At 42.6% G+C, this 17120-nt stretch overlaps 1 protein-coding gene across 1 annotated transcript in view; it reads right to left on the bottom strand.

Annotated features, from left to right (window-relative positions):
- Positions 1-17120, bottom strand: part of stab1 (stabilin 1) — a 124924-nt gene that overhangs the window by 87805 nt on the left and 19999 nt on the right. Inside the window, exons 21-30 of the mRNA XM_055225063.1 lie at positions 16698-16784; positions 16030-16141; positions 10084-10270; positions 9330-9423; positions 4215-4373; positions 1942-2037; positions 1469-1564; positions 1312-1362; positions 1011-1144; positions 667-781 (exon numbers count right to left, since the gene is read on the bottom strand). Of these exons, the coding sequence (XP_055081038.1) occupies positions 667-781; positions 1011-1144; positions 1312-1362; positions 1469-1564; positions 1942-2037; positions 4215-4373; positions 9330-9423; positions 10084-10270; positions 16030-16141; positions 16698-16784 (1131 nt within the window). The remainder of the gene's footprint in view (positions 1-666; positions 782-1010; positions 1145-1311; positions 1363-1468; positions 1565-1941; positions 2038-4214; positions 4374-9329; positions 9424-10083; positions 10271-16029; positions 16142-16697; positions 16785-17120) is intronic.

The raw sequence follows: 17120 nt of genomic DNA, 5'->3' as shown, positions 1-17120 counted from the left end.
TTTACAATTATGATGCAGTCAGTACCTGGTCAACGATGTGAATGTACCAAGTGTGGAAATGAATGAATAATGACCATAGTGTAGTGCTTTGAGAGGCTTTGACAAGCCCGTAAAGCGCATTACAAGTGTAAGCCATTATTATTATTATTATTTATCATACTCAAAAATGTTTTTCAAAAATGGGCAAGGTGAAAATGAAAAAACAAACCAACAACAGATTTCTTTTTTAAATAAAATAATAACATTCTTAAACATCATGTGGTCCAAAAATGTGATGAATGGTAAGTAAAATTCAAACATATAATTTGATGTGAAAACTTGGCCTACTTTCTTGTTAACATCTTTGTAATAAATAGGCAATTCTACGTGTCAGTAAATGTTGATTGAGAAAAATCATTACTTTTCACTATAGCATTTAAAAGTAACAGCATTTGTGACTTTGTAGACTCTGTAGATTCATTAATTTAAAAAAAAACAAAAAACAATCATGTAGTAATATTGGCCCATATCCTCAATGAGAGATTATCTGCTTTTTGTAACATGAACGTGTTAAAAATAAATTCATAAAAAAGAGATATCATTAAAATACAGAACAGCAACCTTGACCCATGTAATCTCAATCTTTTGCTGCAAGGTATTGTGGGAGTAATAGTATCAGAGACTCACTCCAGTGCTGGTTTTTCTGACTTCCCATTTGGTCGGAGGATTCAGAGTGGACACTTTAGTTCCCACCAGTTTATCCAGGTCTTCCACAGAGTACACTCCAGGTAAAATATGAGAGCTGCAAAAATCAACAAACTCTGATCAAGCAGCAAAAGAAGACAACAAACACAACATAAATTTGTGCTGATAGAGATTATATTAGACTTTTGTTTTGTTGTTTCATGTCAGTAAACCAGATTACACAGATTTTAACCTTTAACCAGGGTAAAATATCTGCATTGTGACAATTTAACAACTCTATTATATTCAACCCTTTAAGTAGGTGTCACTACAAAGGAATAACTAACCGTATGAAGTAAAGGGCATGGTGTCGGTTGGTCCAGAAGCTGTATTGTTCTTTGCTGTAGTTCATCATGGCATCTGTAGAGGGTGCCAGCACCGTGATGTTCCCATAAAGATCTTCTGGAATACGACCTATAATCTGTATGCAGTATGTTCGAATTTTACATCAAATCAGAAATCACAAATATTAAAACTATGCAAAGCAACACTCCAGCTAGGTACTCCTGTTGTGAATAGCCTCTCTCTCTCTCTCTCTCTCTCTCTCATTCTCTCATAAAAACACTATCCTTTTGTGCATCATCTCACCCTTACAAACATGTAGAGATTACTCAGCCTCCACCGCATCATCTCCAACTCCTGCACACAAGCAAGGAGAGACCAGGGACAGAGAAGGCTTAAAAAACTTCCACCCATTTATTATTTCAATATCTGGGAGTTTTGTCTAATTTTGTTTTTAATTTACCTCCAGGACTGTGCCATAGCAAGTTCTGCCGTTGCCGTGGTAACCATCCGGACAAGTACAGGTGTGGGTCCCACCCTCAAGTTGTTTACATGTCGCCTGGGAATTAACACAAAGAAGAAAACCTAACAAAGAATTGTGGGGAAGTCATCATGTATCATGAAAACATTAAATTATTACGTAACAGCAAGCCTTCATAGGTACCACATATGGTTAGATTACATCATAATATTATATAGCTCTATAAAGAATAACTGAGATGGGAGCAGGAAAAGTGACTGTTGTTAATATTATTTTTGTACAGTTGTATAAATAATAATCATTGAAGTTAAAATTATTTCATTAGACAAATATTCTTACACACAAGTAGTCTGAAAAAATGTAGTCTGTCAAAATAAATGCAGGTTTAGACAGGTTTACATGGAACTTGCAATCACTATATTTTGATGGTAAAATATTGTGTAAGACGCTGTTACCAGTTCATGACATCCTCCGTTGTTCTCACTGCAGGGGTTAATGAGGTCACACACTTTTCCATTTCCCATGTAACCTTTTTTACACACACACTCAGCCTGTGAACACAAATAGAAGAATGAAAAATTGTTGTTTAACTGGCAATAAATTCAGTCCCCCTACCATGGCAAAATAAAATTCTGTTAACTGGATAAAAGTTCAGTTCTGAATTGAACTGAAAAACCATCTGGGATGAGCAGCAAAGTATCTTCCCTCAGAATATATTTTCTACAGAATGTAATTTGCTTTTGCTGTAAAATACCTGAATGATTGAGGGATTACACAGATGCCTCCCTATCACGTTATCAATACTATTATATTTCTGTGATTTATTCCTTTAATTAATACTTAAAACACAAAGCCTGGACAATAGAAGGATGCAGAAGTAGGCAGTCAACCACATTAAATCATAAGACTAGGTTTGAGACTTTAATTTTTTCAGGGGGTAACTGGATTGGCCTGTAGTGTATAAATGCAACTTTTTGGATGTGCATGGATTGATAACTGTAGATTTTCTTACTGGGAATATGTTTTAATTTTACCAATATAGGAATACTGGCTTATGTGCTCATCAAAGTAAAGGCCTTTTGTACATTTAAAAATCCACCAAAAAATGGTGTATTTTTCCGGTGTCATGGCGACAGCATAGACGGTCACACGCGGCCTCCCTCCTCAAATTTAATCGTAAATCAGATTTTATCACTGAGAAGTTAACACCTTGCGCCAAGATACAACTACGCTACAAGAAAGTGTGGTCCGATTGGAAAAAGCAACGGATGAACGCGATATTCTGCTCCAGGCTCTTACAGCTTAAGTCACAGACATGGAGGATAGAGCACGGAGGGACAACCTGCTGATCCTTAACCTTAAGGAAGGGGTGGAAGGCACAAACCCCTTGGCCTACCTGAGAGAGAATATCCCGAAGTGGTTTCCAGTATTCGCGCCAGCCCCGCCGGAGCTTATGAGAGCGCACCGGCTCGGTCAGCTCCGGTCTACTCCAGCGGGGAAGAGCCTGCGTCCGCTGATTGTCAACTGTCTGCGCTTCACGGAGAGAGATGCTTTGTTTAAAGAGGCTCGTAGGAATACTCCGGAGGTCGCCGGATCACTTTTGAAGTTTGCAGCGGATTATAGCGAGCACACGTCTAAACGCCGGAGAGCGTGTTATAAAACGATGCACGAGGCTCGCGTCAAAGGATTTGATGCGTTTCTTCTTTATCCGGCCACTATTAAACTTCAGCGAGGGTATGACAGTCATCTTTTCACTGAGCCTGGGCAAGCCGAACAGTTCCTGGATTCACTTGATAAAGATTGACCTGGGGAAGGGCTGAATGACTCTCCCTTGCACTGGATACGCGGCTGCCAGGGTAAGAGACTACGCTTAAACTGAAATCTCAAACTATAGAGTTAGACTCACTGCAGACTCTATCCTGGTCAACCTTTCTTTAAATCATTATGGTTATTTATGGACAAAATGACATCAGGATTTGGTCAGACGCAGAATGCGTAGAGGCAGCAGCAATTTTATGTTGAAATATTATGCTTAATTAGAAATCTCTGCTGCCTGTGTGGTTTGTTTTGTTTTCTATGTCTAAATCAGTATATCACAATTATAAATGGAGGGGGGAGGGGACTAAGCTTGGCCTTTGACAGCTGGTATAAATATTTGGGTGGGTTTGATGTGGCATGGGTCTGTTATTATTTACTTATTTGGGTTAGTGGGTTTGTATGAGTTTTCTTTCTTTCTTTTTTTTTCCCCCTGTGGGGTGGGAGGTATGGAGGTCCTGGTTTATTTTATTTATCCATTTCTTCTGTACAAAGGGTATGGTATGAAAGACTACACTTCACATGGATAGAATTAATGTACTCTCTTTAAATGCCCGTGGCCTGAATTCCCCTCCAAAATGCCAAAGCATTATAGATTTTTTGCATAGGAAAAATATTCACTTTGCATTTATTCAAGAAACCCATTATTTAGAAGCAGATGCAAACAGATTTCAGCATACATTTTTAACAATAATAATAATTATTATTATTATTATTTATTTATTTTTGTCTATATGCCCATCGGGGTGGTGGGTGGGAAAAAAGAAGGGGGAAAAAGGTAATCAGATTCTAATCTGTATATTTGCACCTGAGACTGATACTTTAATAAAAATTTGATCACAAAAAAAAAAAAAAAAAAAACACCAAAAAATGGAATGGGAGCAACTAAAATGAATCAATTCCCTTGCTGTACCTGGGCAGGTCCGATGTGAACACAGGTGGCGTTGGGGCTACAGCCTCCTCTGGATTCGCTCTGACAGAGGTTGATCTCCACACAGACTTGCCCATCACCGCTCCATCCCTCAGCACAGATGCAGGAAGCATTGCCAGGACCATTGTACACACACCCAGCCTACAAGGGAGGGAGTCAGCTGCAACTTGCAATTTATGTTTTAATAACAAGAATGGATGAATGGATTCTGTTCAAAGTTCTGTTCTAAGCTCACTTTTTAAATGTGTCCAGTGTGTGTGATTTGACAAAAAGCCTGGCATATAAACTGAAAAGTAAATTTACAAACATGTTTGTGTAGATCTTAACAATCGTTTTAAGAGGAAATGATGGTACTTAAAAAACTGCAACCTTTGAGTCCATTCCAATTGAGTTTTTGATTTGATTACAATTCATCTCCAGTCACCTCCAGTCACCTCCCGTCTCTCTCTCTACAACCTTCAAATCAGGCTAGAAATCTAGGGGTAATAATGGAGACTTGAACGTTAACAGCCACATCAAATCAGTAACATCTGCAGTGTTTTACTACCTAAAAAACATAGCAAAAATCAAAGGTATACTGTCAAAGCCAGACTTAGAGAGACTTATCCATGCGTTTGTCTCCAGTAGGTTAGACTAATGTAACGGCCTGCTCACTGGCCTCTCCAAACGTGCATTAAGACAGCACATCCAAAACGCTGCTGCTCGGGTCCTGACTAGAACCAGAAAGTACGAGCACATCAGTCCTGTACTCAGGTCTCTGCACTGACTTCCTGTAGCTCAAAGAATAGACTTTAAAGCAGCTCTGCTTGTGTATAAGTCTCTCCATGGCCTAGGTCCAAAGTACATCTCTGAAATGTTAGTGTCATATGAACCATCTGCACTCTGAGGACTTCAGGGACCAGCCTCCTGCTGGTGCACAGAGTCAGGACTAAACATGGGGAATAAGTGTTTCAGTTTTATGCAGCTAAAACCTGGAACAGTCTTCCTGAAAATGTGAGACTGGCCTCTACTTTGACCACGTTTAAATCTAGGCTCAAAACAGTTCTGTTTAGCTGTGCATTCGACTGAAAGGTTTTTATTCTGCACTCTTCTGTTTTAATGTTAATTTTATGATGATTATTTGTGATTACTTCCGGTGTCCACCACCGGGTTCGGGGATTGCCGCCGCGACAAGCACCACAGACCTTACGACCACAGCTACGAGCAGCAGCATCGACAATAGAGGTGGAGAACATGGCCCACTCGGAGTCCATGTCTCCAACCTCCCCCGGGATCAGGGAGAAGCTCTCCCGGAGGTGAGAGTTGAAGACCCCCCTGACAGAGAGCTCCACCAGACGTTCCCAGCAGAACCTCACAATATGCTTGGGCCTGCCAGGTCTGTCCGGCTTCCTCCTCCGCCAGCGGATCCAACTCACCACCAGGTGGTGATCAGTTGAGAGCTCAGCCCCTCTCTTCACCCGAGTGTCCAAGACACGCGGTCGGAAGTCAGATGACACGACAACAAAGTCGATCATCGACCTCCGACCTAGAGTGTCCTGGTGCCACGTGCACCGATGGACACCCTTGTGCTCGAACATGGTGTTTGTTATGGACAAACTGTGACTAGCACAGAAGTCCAATAACAAAACACCGCTCGGGTTCAGATCGGGGAGGCCGTTCCTCCCAATCACGCCCCTCCAAGTGTCACTGTCGTTACCCACATGGGCGTTGAAGTCCCCCAGGAGAACAACGGAGTCCCCGGTTGGTGCACTGTCTAGTACCCCTCCCAGGGACTCCAAGAAGGCTGGGTACTCTGCACTGCTGCTTGGCCCGTAGGCCGACACAACAGTGAGAGACCTGTCCCCGACCCGAAGGCACAGGGATGCGACCCTCTCGTTCACCGGAGTGAACCCCAACACGCAGCGGCTGAGCTGTGGGGCAATGAGCAAGCCCATACCAGCTCGCCGCCACTCCCCGCGGGCAATGCCAGAGAAATGGAGAGTCCAACCCCTCTCAAGAAGTTGGGTTCCAGAGCCCAAGCTGTGCGTGGAGGTGAGGACGACTATATCTAGCCGGTAACGCTCAACCTCCTGCACAAGCTCAGGCTCCCCACGGAAGTAAGGGATGCCGTCAAGCTGAAGAAGGAGTCCTATCGAGCCTTGTTAGCTCGTGGGACTCCTGAGGCAGCTGATGAGTACCGGCAGGCCAAGCGTGCTGCGGCTCGGGCAGTCACAGAGGCAAAAACTCGGGGTTGGGAGGAGTTCAGGGATTCCATGGAGGAGGACTATCGGACGGCGTCAAAGAGATTCTGGCAAACCGTCTGACACCTCAGGAGGGGGAAGCAGTGCTTCACCAACACTGTTTACAGTGCGGGTGGAGGGCTGCTGACCTCAACTGGGGATGTTGTCGGGCGGTGGAAGGAATACTTTGAGGATCTCCTCAATCCCACTGTCACGTCTTCCAAGGAGGAAGCAGAAACTGGGGACCCAGAGGCGGACTCGTCCATCACCCTGGCTGAAGTCACGGAGGTGGTTGGCAAGCTCCTCGGTGGCAAGGCTCCGGGGGTGGACGAGATCCGTCCTGAGTACCTCAAGTCTCTGGATGTTGTGGGGCTGTCTTGGCTGACACGTCTCTGCAACATCGCGTGGCGTACCTGTGGAATGGCAGACCGGGATGGTGGTCCCTCTGTATAAGAAGGGGGACCAGACGGTGTATTCCAATTACAGGGGAATCACACTCCTCAGCCTTCCCGGTAAGGTCTATTCCAGGGTACTGGAGAGGAGAATCCGACCGATAGTCGAACCTCGGATTCAGGAGGAGCAGTGTGGTTTTCGTCCTGGTCGTGGAACACTGGACCAGCTCTATACCCTCCATCGGGTCCTCGAGGGCTCATGGGAGTATGCCCAACCAGTCCACATGTGTTTTGTGGATCTGGAGAGGGCATTCGACCGTGTCCCTCGTGGTGTCCTTTGGGGGGTGCTCTGGGAGTATGGGGTCCGGGGCTCTTTGCTAAGGGCTGTCCAGTCCCTGTATGACCGGAGCAGGAGCTGTGTTCGCATTGCCGGCAGTAAGTCAGACCTGTTCCCGGTGCATGTTGGACTCCGCCAGGGCTGCCCTTTGTCACCGGTTCTGTTCATTATATTTATGGACAGAATTTCTAGGCGCAGCCAGGGGCCGGAGGGGGTCTGGTTTGGTAACCACAGGATTTCATCTCTGCTGTTTGCAGATGATGTTGTCCTGATGGCTTCTTCGAACCAGGACCTGCAACAGGCACTGGGGCGGTTTGCAGCCGAGTGTGAAGCGGCTGGGATGAGAATCAGCTCCTCCAAATCCGAGGCCATGGTTCTCGACCGGAAAAAGGTGGTTTGCTCTCTCCGGGTGGGTGGTGAGTCTCTGCCCCAAGTGGAGGAGTTCAAGTATCTCGGGGTCTTGTTCACGAGTGAGGGAAGGATGGAGCGGGAGATTGACAGGCGGATCGGTGCAGCGTCTGCAGTGATGCGGTCACTGTATCGGTCCGTTGTGGTGAAGAAGGAGCTGAGCCCAAAGGCGAAGCTCTCGATTTACCGGTCAATCTACGTTCCTACCCTCACCTATGGTCATGAGCTCTGGGTAATGACTGAAAGGACAAGGTCGCGGATACAAGCGGCTGAAATCGGCTTCTTCCGCAGAGTGGCCGGGCGCACCCTTAGGGATAGGGTGAGGAGCTCGGTCACACGGGAGGAGCTCGGAGTAGAACCGCTGCTCCTACACGTTGAGAGGAACCAGTTGAGGTGCCTCGGGCATCTGCTCAGGATGCCTCCTGGACGCCTCCCTAGGGAGGTGTTCTGGGCATGTCCCACCAGGAGGAGGCCCCGGGGAAGACCCAGGACACGCTGGAGGGACTATGTCTCTCGGCTGGCCTGGGAACGCCTTGGGGTCCCACCGGAGGAGCTGGAGGACGTGTCCCGGGTGAGGGAAGTCTGGGAGTCCCTGCTTAGACTGCTGCCCCCACGACCCGGCCCCGGATAAGCGGAAGAAAATGGATGGATGGATGGATGGATATTTGTGATTATTTATGTTTTGATTTGTGTGATTTTAATGTCCTTCTTATTCTGTAAAGCACTTTGAATTACTTGTGTACGAATCCTGCAATACAAATAAACTTGCCTTGCCTAATCTTGCAGCCCTAAATGAGAGTGTCACAGAAATCAGTCAAATTGTCTATTGATTGGAAAGTATGAGAGATTACATGGGAGCAATATCTTTCTCTCAAAACTAAACACTGATAATAGAGGAGAGAAGATTAAGAGGATGGGGTGGTAGATGTTTTTACTGGTGCAGTGAAAATGGGGCAGAGGAAGCAAAAGAAGCAGTATGCAGTATGTGTTAGCGAAATTCAGTTTCTGTCCTATACTGAGCTGGCCTCAGTATGGAGTTGTTAAGTCATCACTTCTGGGTCCATCAGCTGATTGAAAACAATGAACATTTTAACAACAACACATCTCACATATACATGTTTATAAATGTGAAAGTGTACGAAGGAGATTGAGGTAAGAAGCTAGGCTAGGCTTTATTGCAGACCAGCAGTTAGTGAACTATACACGCTGGTAATCCTATGTAATGTTATGCTAGATTACTACATTATTTACATTTTTTTATATAACTTGTGGTTAAACATATGCTTTTGAAAGGTAATTCAAGAAATACATTTCTTGTCTGGTAAATAAGGAACAAAAACAAAGCTAGAAATCAGCTGTGAAGTTTCTTGTTGGACCCGGAAGTTACATCATCACTAAACTATACTGAGGGCACTCATTGCCAGCCCAGTATAGCACAGAAAGGGAATTTCTCCAACAGTATGAGATAAACTTCCTGCTCAATTGCATCAAATTTTTGTCTCCAGTATCCCCTGGCTTGTGTAGTCGAGATCATTTAGTAAGTCACTGTATTATTATTATTAATACTATTATTTTCTAGTTTATATTATTGATGTCAAAATCATCCAGTGGATGTCATAAAAAATCCCATCCAATTTCCCGCTGTAATCTTCTGCCTATTTTAACCATTCCAAATCCTCTAACTCTAACTCTACAAATATATACACTCTATACACTATATACATCAGCATGACCCCCTCACGTTAGCATCACAGCCTCCACGCCAGTTCTTGAGGCAGGGGTTGATAGGAAAACATGAGTGCCCATTTCCTTCATATCCATCTTGACAGACGCAACTGTAAAAAAAAAAAAAAAAACAAAAAAAAGTAATTAGTTTTTATCAAGAGGTGAGATCAGTGACATACCGGTAATTATCACTTCCCCTTCTTGCTTTTCTGTTCTGCAAAGATTTTACTGTGATTTTGTAAATATGTTCATTTAAATAAGCTTTAATGTTTAAAGTGCATATGACAGATATGACAGCTTAGACAACTGATTTCCCTAAAACATAGTTAACGTAGTTATATTAAGATTTTACTAAAAAATCCTTGTTTTTTTCTAGTATTTTTAAATTTTGTTCAAGTTTATAATTGTATTTCCTGGTTGAACATAAGCAGCAGATGTGACATATGTAGAGGTTACCTAGCAACCATAATGTTAAGATGCAAAACTAAATTACACAATAGTTATAATTAGACTTTAAATGGCTAGAAAAATACTTTCCTTGTGTGAAAATTATGTTGATGACATAACTCAGCGCTACTGCCTGTATTTTTGTGCTTTTCTTCTCAACTTTTTTTTCCCCATGAACTGCCATTTAAATGATCTAAAACTATGGTAAATATTTACCACAAGTAGTATCTAAACAATATACATTTGATATAAAAACTTGTCAAATGCACTTTAACACCCATACACAAAGCTCCCATGTGTTGAGTTGATGGTGAGTTTCCTACACAGTGCTGATGCCGCTGTAGACGCAGTATGCGTGGATGTGGCAGTGCTCCATTAATCCGTCTGAGTTACACGGCATCTCTTTTTTGTCACAGAAATCTCCAGAGAATCCTTCCAAACAGGAACCAACACGACAGAGCCCCCTACTGCCTGGGCGGTTATCACACACACCATGAAGGCACTGACATTCTGAAAAAAGAGAGCAATTTAATCCAAGCAAACAGGACCGTATTGTTTGTTTGTTTTTTTCTTTTGACTTGGCTGGGAGAACAAAATGTTGAAAATTTACTTTTTATTTTGTGGCATCAGTCAGTAAGGAACACTAGACTAGAAATAGACAAATATATCAGGCCGATATTTACGCTTTTTAGTGTATCATCTATAAGCCTTAAATTTTGAACATAGGCCAATATGTTGGTTTGGCTGACCACCAGAAAGGACAGACATTTTTCTTTGTCATTATCTTTCTGCTTCTGAAGAGTGCAGATGCAAACCTTGCTTGCTCCTGCTGCTTCCTTCTTTACTTTCTTTTTAAATAATTTTTTATCATTTTATCTCTTCCAGTGCTGGAAGATTTGTTTAGCTATGATTTTCTTTAAGTAAACCAAGACTTTTAAACCATTTCTACATCCATCCATCCATCCATCTTCTTCCGCTTATCCGGGGCCGGGTCGCGGGGGCAGCAGTCTAAGCAGGGACTCCCAGACTTCCCTCACCCCGGACACGTCCTCCAGCTCCTCCGGTGGGACCCCAAGGCGTTCCCAGGCCAGCCGAGAGACATAGTCCCTCCAGCGTGTCCTGGGTCTTCCCCGGGGCCTCCTCCCGGTGGGACATGCCTAGAACACCTCCCTAGGGAGGCGTCCAGGAGGCATCCTGAGCAGATGCCCGAGCCACCTCAGCTGGTTCCTCTCAACGTGTAGGAGCAGCGGCTCTACTCCGAGCTCCTCCCGTGTGACCGAGCTCCTCACCCTATCCCTAAGGGTGCGCCTGGCCACTCTGCGGAGGAAGCCCATTTCAGCCGCTTGTATCCGCGATCTTGTCCTTTCGGTCATTACCCAGAGCTCATGACCATAGGTGAGGGTAGGAACGTAGATTGACCGGTAAATCGAGAGCTTCGCCTTCCGGCTCAGCTCCTTCTTTACCACAACGGACCGATACAGCGACCGCATCACTGCAGACGCTGCACCGATCCGCCTGTCAATCTCCCGCTCCATCCTTCCCTCATTCCCATTTCTACATTTAAAAAAAAAATTCTTACAAGCCAGCGACATGTCCAGAAAAAGAAACCAAAGGAATTCTTTCTGCGAACACTGTTGGAACTATCAACAACAAATTGAGCCAATGAGCTACAAGCACGGATATTTGTTTTAGAATCTGAAAAAGGACTTCACCGAATACTCTCTGTGACTTCCAGTAGTAAGCAATCCACAGTTACTTTCAGGGAAAAGGGTGAAAAAACTGCTACTTTCAACTTAAACCAAAGTGATACGGTGTCTTTTCCAAAACTTTGTAAAGACAAGAATGCCAAGCCAATGCCACAAGCAATAAGAGACAATGCTAATATAGTTACATCACCCAAAATGCAGCTTACAAACAGATTTTTACCACTGTCACAGACTGATGGTGATGTTAACATACAAACAGAAAATGGATTTTTGTCACAAAACAAGAGCTGGCAAAACAAGTTGGCAAAAGAGCGGCGGCAGACGTGATCTGTGCCAAATGTCAAGGTCAGAGATACGCTGCTGCTAGGAGATGGTGTTATCAAAGATGTGAGCCACAGAGGAATCCAAACATGCTCTTATCCTAGTCACACTGTTTCTGAGATGACAAAACTGGCCCTCACCTGGTCCCTCAGCCAAACTCCCCCCTGCTCCACCCCCTTGGCCCTCACCTGGTCCCTTACCCAAACTCCCCCCTGCTTTCCCTTCTCTGCCTTCCCCCGAGCTGTTATGAACAAGAGCTAGGACACACAGGGGCTCTGCTGTCTCAGGACATACAGTCATGACAAAAATAATATCATGCTGAGGCCCTGTGATGGAGCTGTATCTACAGTTACACCACGTAGACTGATTAACAGAAGGACAGTTAGACTGTCCAATCAGAGAAATGTAGTTCACATTCCCTGTAAGAAGTTAACATCAAGTCCTACTGAAACTAATCTGAAACTTGCTGTGCTCAATGTCTGATCTTTATGTAACAAGTAATTTTTAATTCATGAATTTATGTCTTCTACTAATCTTGATTTTATGTTTTTAACCGAAACATGGCTCGACAAAAACACAAGTAATGCAATTCTAGTGGAATCAACTCCACCCAACTTCAAATTTGATCTGATCTGATTTGATCTTTAATCTGAAAGACGAGGAAACAAAAAGGGTAGAGGTGTGTGTGCATTTTTTTAGAGATAATTTGGTCATTCACAGGTTATCATTTAGGGTGTTTTCATCTTTTGAGTATGTTTCCTTTAAAATTGAGCTAAAACAATCCCTCTCCATGCTCTACTTAGTCATATACAAACCTCCCGAGCACTATCTGAGTTTTATTGATAATTTTACAGAAATACTTTAAATCATATGCACAGACTTTGATGGTTTAGTCATTACAGGTGATTTTAATGTACATGTGGATAATGTGCTTGACAGAAACGCTAAAGAGTTCAGTTCTGTCCTTGAAACCTTTGGTCTGACTCAGCATGTCAGTGAGCCCACCCACAACAGAGGGCACACTCTGGATCTGCTCATTACAAAAGGACTAAATATTTCAAATGTCAATGTGGTGGATGTTGCTCTGTCTGATCATTTCTGTGTCTTCTTTGACCTGTCTGTTATTCCCAAACCAGCGGTTGGTCCTGCAGTTGTTCGAAGGAGATACATAAATGATAACACAGGCACACTGTTCATGGAAATGTTACACTTTGAAATTGCCTCATGTTCTAATGTTGATGATTTGTTGAACTCTGTGACTTCAAGTTTTGAATGTTCTGGACACCATTGCCCTGATGAAGGTTAAAATGGTTAAAGATAAGCAGAAAGCACCATGGAGGAATGACAACTCAGTCAGGGCACAGAAAAGGAAGTGCCGGAGTGCCGAGCGGGAATGGTGCAAGTCAAAGCTCCAGGTTCATTATGAGATTTACAGAGAAAAGATGCACATGTACAACCACACTTCATGTAGAACAAGGGAGAGATATTTTTCTGACATTATTGGAAGTTGTAGTAACAACTCTCATATCCTTTTTGCAACAGTAAACAGATTAGCAAACCCTCCAGCTTAGAACTGATTTTCACATCTAAGTGCAATGAGTTTGCAGTATTCTTTAATGACAAGGTTCAGAGCATTAAAATGCCATCAATTCCATGACGCAAATAACAACCCAGCAGCCACCTAGACACTTAGAGTTGACTCACTTTGCACCTGTAACTGACAAAACTGTCCAAGAGATCATCGCCAATCTGAGTTTATCTACATGTTGCCTTGATGTGTTACCCACAAAATTTCTAAAGTCTGTGCTCAACAGTTTGCTGTCACCACTCACTCACATAGTTAACATGTCACTTCAATCTGGAACATTCCCAAGAGCTTTGAAAACTGTGGTTATGAAGCTGTGGGGAAGCTGGCCCGAGTGATCAAAATAGGAGGCAGACTCAAAAGAAGTCCCATTAGACACAATTTATTCCCGTGTAGTGGTACACCGTGAACACAAAAAAGAATCCATATTTACAAAAATTAACGGTGCTCAACGAAAACTTAAGCAACCAAACTTAAACAACTGAAACAAAAGCCACGCATACCCTGGCTACACTGGTGTTCTCCATCTGTCTAATTACCCAGACTAAAATACTTTCCTGTACCGGAAGCTCCGCCCCCGGTATACTCCATCTCTTGTACAGGGGGCTGTGGGAGTAACATAAGCACTATCTTCCATAAAAGCATCTCTCGGGCCCAAGTCCTTTTACTAAAAGTGTTTAAACTAAATAAACTATAAACACTTAGTTCTTGAAACGAAAATACACAAGACATTAACACAAAGAAATAAACAAACTTAAGCCAGTTTTTCCCCGTCCAGATGGTCCGGCCCACGACCCCACTCAAGCCTATAAAATGGCCGACATAGGGCACGCCCCCTCTTTGTCTGGACCATGTGGAGATGCAGGTAAGATGATTATTGGATTGAACTGAATAGACACATTTAACTAAATAAAATATATTTAACTAACAAAAGTGTGGTGATTTAACTGATTACAACTAAACAAAACAAACCCGGGATAGTTCTATTTAGTTTAGTATTGAAGTTATTGAAAATGAACAGACATGTGCAAAAACCAAATCATAATACTATCAAAAGGGACAAAGGCCCACTTTGTCACAGAAGCCTTTCCTAAAGAAAAGCAGTCTTGATGCCACAATGTTGAACAATCACCGACCAATCTCTAATCTGCCGTTTCTAGGCAAAGTCCTTGAAAAAGTTGCTTACCAACAGCTTATTAACTTTCTCCAAATGAAGAACTACTTTCATGTTTTCCAATCAGGATTTAGACCCCACCACAGCACTGAGACTGCTCTTATCAAGGTGACCGATGACATTCGCTTGAACACTGATGCAGGCAAAGTCTCAGTCTTGATCCTGTTAGATCTGAGTGCTGCTTTTGACACTGTGGATCATGGGATCCTCTTACAGAGACTGGAGGACTGGGTGGGCATCTCTGGTACGGTGCTAAACTGGTTCAAATCCTATTTAGAAAACAGGGAGCACTTTGTTGAAATTGGAAAATGTGTCTCAGATAAAACATTAGGCCAGTTAATACGCAGCAATAATGTGTCCTACCACAACTATGCAGATGACACTCAGATCTATGTCTCACTGGCAGCAGGTGAATATGGACCAGTGGATTCACTGTCAAAACCAGACTTAGAAAGACTTATCCATGCATTTGTCTCCAGTAGATTAGACTACTGTAACGGCCTGCTCACTGGCCTCTCTAAACGTGTGTTAAGACAGCTGCAGTACATCCAGAAAACTCCTGCTCGGGTCCTGACTAGATCCAGGAAGTACGAACACATAAGTCCTGTGCTCAGATCTCTACACTGGCTTCCTGTAGCTCAAAGAATAGACTTTAAAGCAGCTCTGCTTGTGTACAAGTCTCTCCATGGCCTAGCACCAAACTACATCTCTGACATGTGAGTGCCATATGAACCATCTCACACTTTGAGGACTTCAGGGACCGGCCTCCTACTGGTGCCCAGAGTCAGGACTAAACATGGGGAATCAGCGTTTTTATGCAGCTAAAACCTAGAACAGTCTTCCTGTAGATGTGAGACAGGCTTCTACTTTGACAATGTTTAAATCTAGGCTCAAAACAGTTCTGTTTAGCTGTACCTATGACTGAAAGGTGTTTATTCTGCACTCTTCTGTTTTAATGTTAATTTTATGATGATTATTTGTGATTATTTATGTTTTGATTTGTGTGATTTTAATGTCCTTCTTATTCTTTGAACACTTTGAATTACTTTGTGTACAAATCGTGCTATACAAATAAACCTGCTTTGGCTTGCTCTGCCTGAACACTTGCACAGATAGCAATGCCCTAAAATGTGACTACACAGCGGTTATTGGTTTGCACTAGTGAAACAAGATTGTGGATAGGTTTGTTTTGCAATTTCAATTCATATAATTTGAGGGAAATTATCAAAAACACCGCCAGAGCTTATCAGACATCAGTTGTTCTGATTTCAATCGTTGAAACAATCGGTATCGGCATTGGTCATGACAAAACTCACATCGGTCGATGTCTACACTAGGCCGTAGTAAGGTTCTTCATGAAACACACTTGATTCCCAATTACATATATATTTTAGAAAGACCACATTTTTGCCAGTGTGCCTTTAATCAATATTAATCACATTTTTAAAATTCAATCTATTTGCGTATGTTCTTGTTTGGTCACCTTCATCACAGTTCTCTCCATGTTTGCTGGGGTCTGAACAGATGTGACACGCCACGCCCACAAAGCCAGGCCGACAAGAGCATGACCCATCGCCATTTATGCCATCGGAGCACTGCAGGAGAGTCATATTATAATGTCCATTAATGTGCCCTCTGCCAATGAATCAATAAATAAGCAATAAAAGAGCAGCATTATTGACCAAAACAAATGAGCTACTGTTTCAAATGTAGGTGTAGGCATTAATCAGTTTTCTAGAGTATAATTCAACAAATGAACATGACACGAGATGTGGGAAACATTGATAAAAATTAATATCTCGTTTTTGTTTTTTTGTATAATCTAATATTCAGATGACATTTTAACCATGCATCATGGATGTGTTAAAAAATGCCTGTAAATGTCTTGACTGAGGTTCAAATCTAGCGCAAAACGTGAATGGACCATAAAATTAACCACAAAAGAGCAGAAATATCACTATACAGTTGTTGAGGAGATTACACAAGATGTTTCTCTTTTTAAGGTACTTGTTAATAGTTTTAATTATGGGTAATAAACTCAATATTCTATCTTTGCATATCTCCAAACCTCTACATTACACAACCTACTTTTGCAAGCTATCATAATTGAAGACAAGGTGACCATTAATAAAATACTAGTTTGTCTCTCACTTTCCCCTTGTCGAAGCAAGGATGTTCGAAGCCTCCGATGCAGGGTTTACAGTCTGGACCGTAAAACCCTTTACAACACTCTTCCACCTGCATAGAGATAGTGTCAGTCTCCTCCCATTTATATTCTAAATAGTATAGTATAAAGGGCATAAACAGATAAAAGCAACATATTTTTTTTCTGGCATGAGATGTGTTTTTCCATCATTACGTGCATGTTCCAAGGCAAACTTGACAGATAACAATCGGATACCACTTTAAAATAACTACACTTTATGAAGCATGAACAAAGGCTTCATTATGAACAATTGTTTATTAAGAATGATTCAGACTTAGCAACACTTAATTAAGCAGCTGTGGTTAGAGTTTTAAGTAATTCCTAAGCTTAAATCATTCTTAATAAATTATTTGTTCATTACTTAAGTC

This window comes from Periophthalmus magnuspinnatus, chromosome 10 (genome assembly GCF_009829125.3).
Source record: "Periophthalmus magnuspinnatus isolate fPerMag1 chromosome 10, fPerMag1.2.pri, whole genome shotgun sequence".
NCBI lineage: Eukaryota > Metazoa > Chordata > Actinopteri > Gobiiformes > Gobiidae > Periophthalmus > Periophthalmus magnuspinnatus.
Note: the sequence above shows the minus strand (reverse complement) of the source record. Positions and strands in the feature narration are given on the sequence as shown.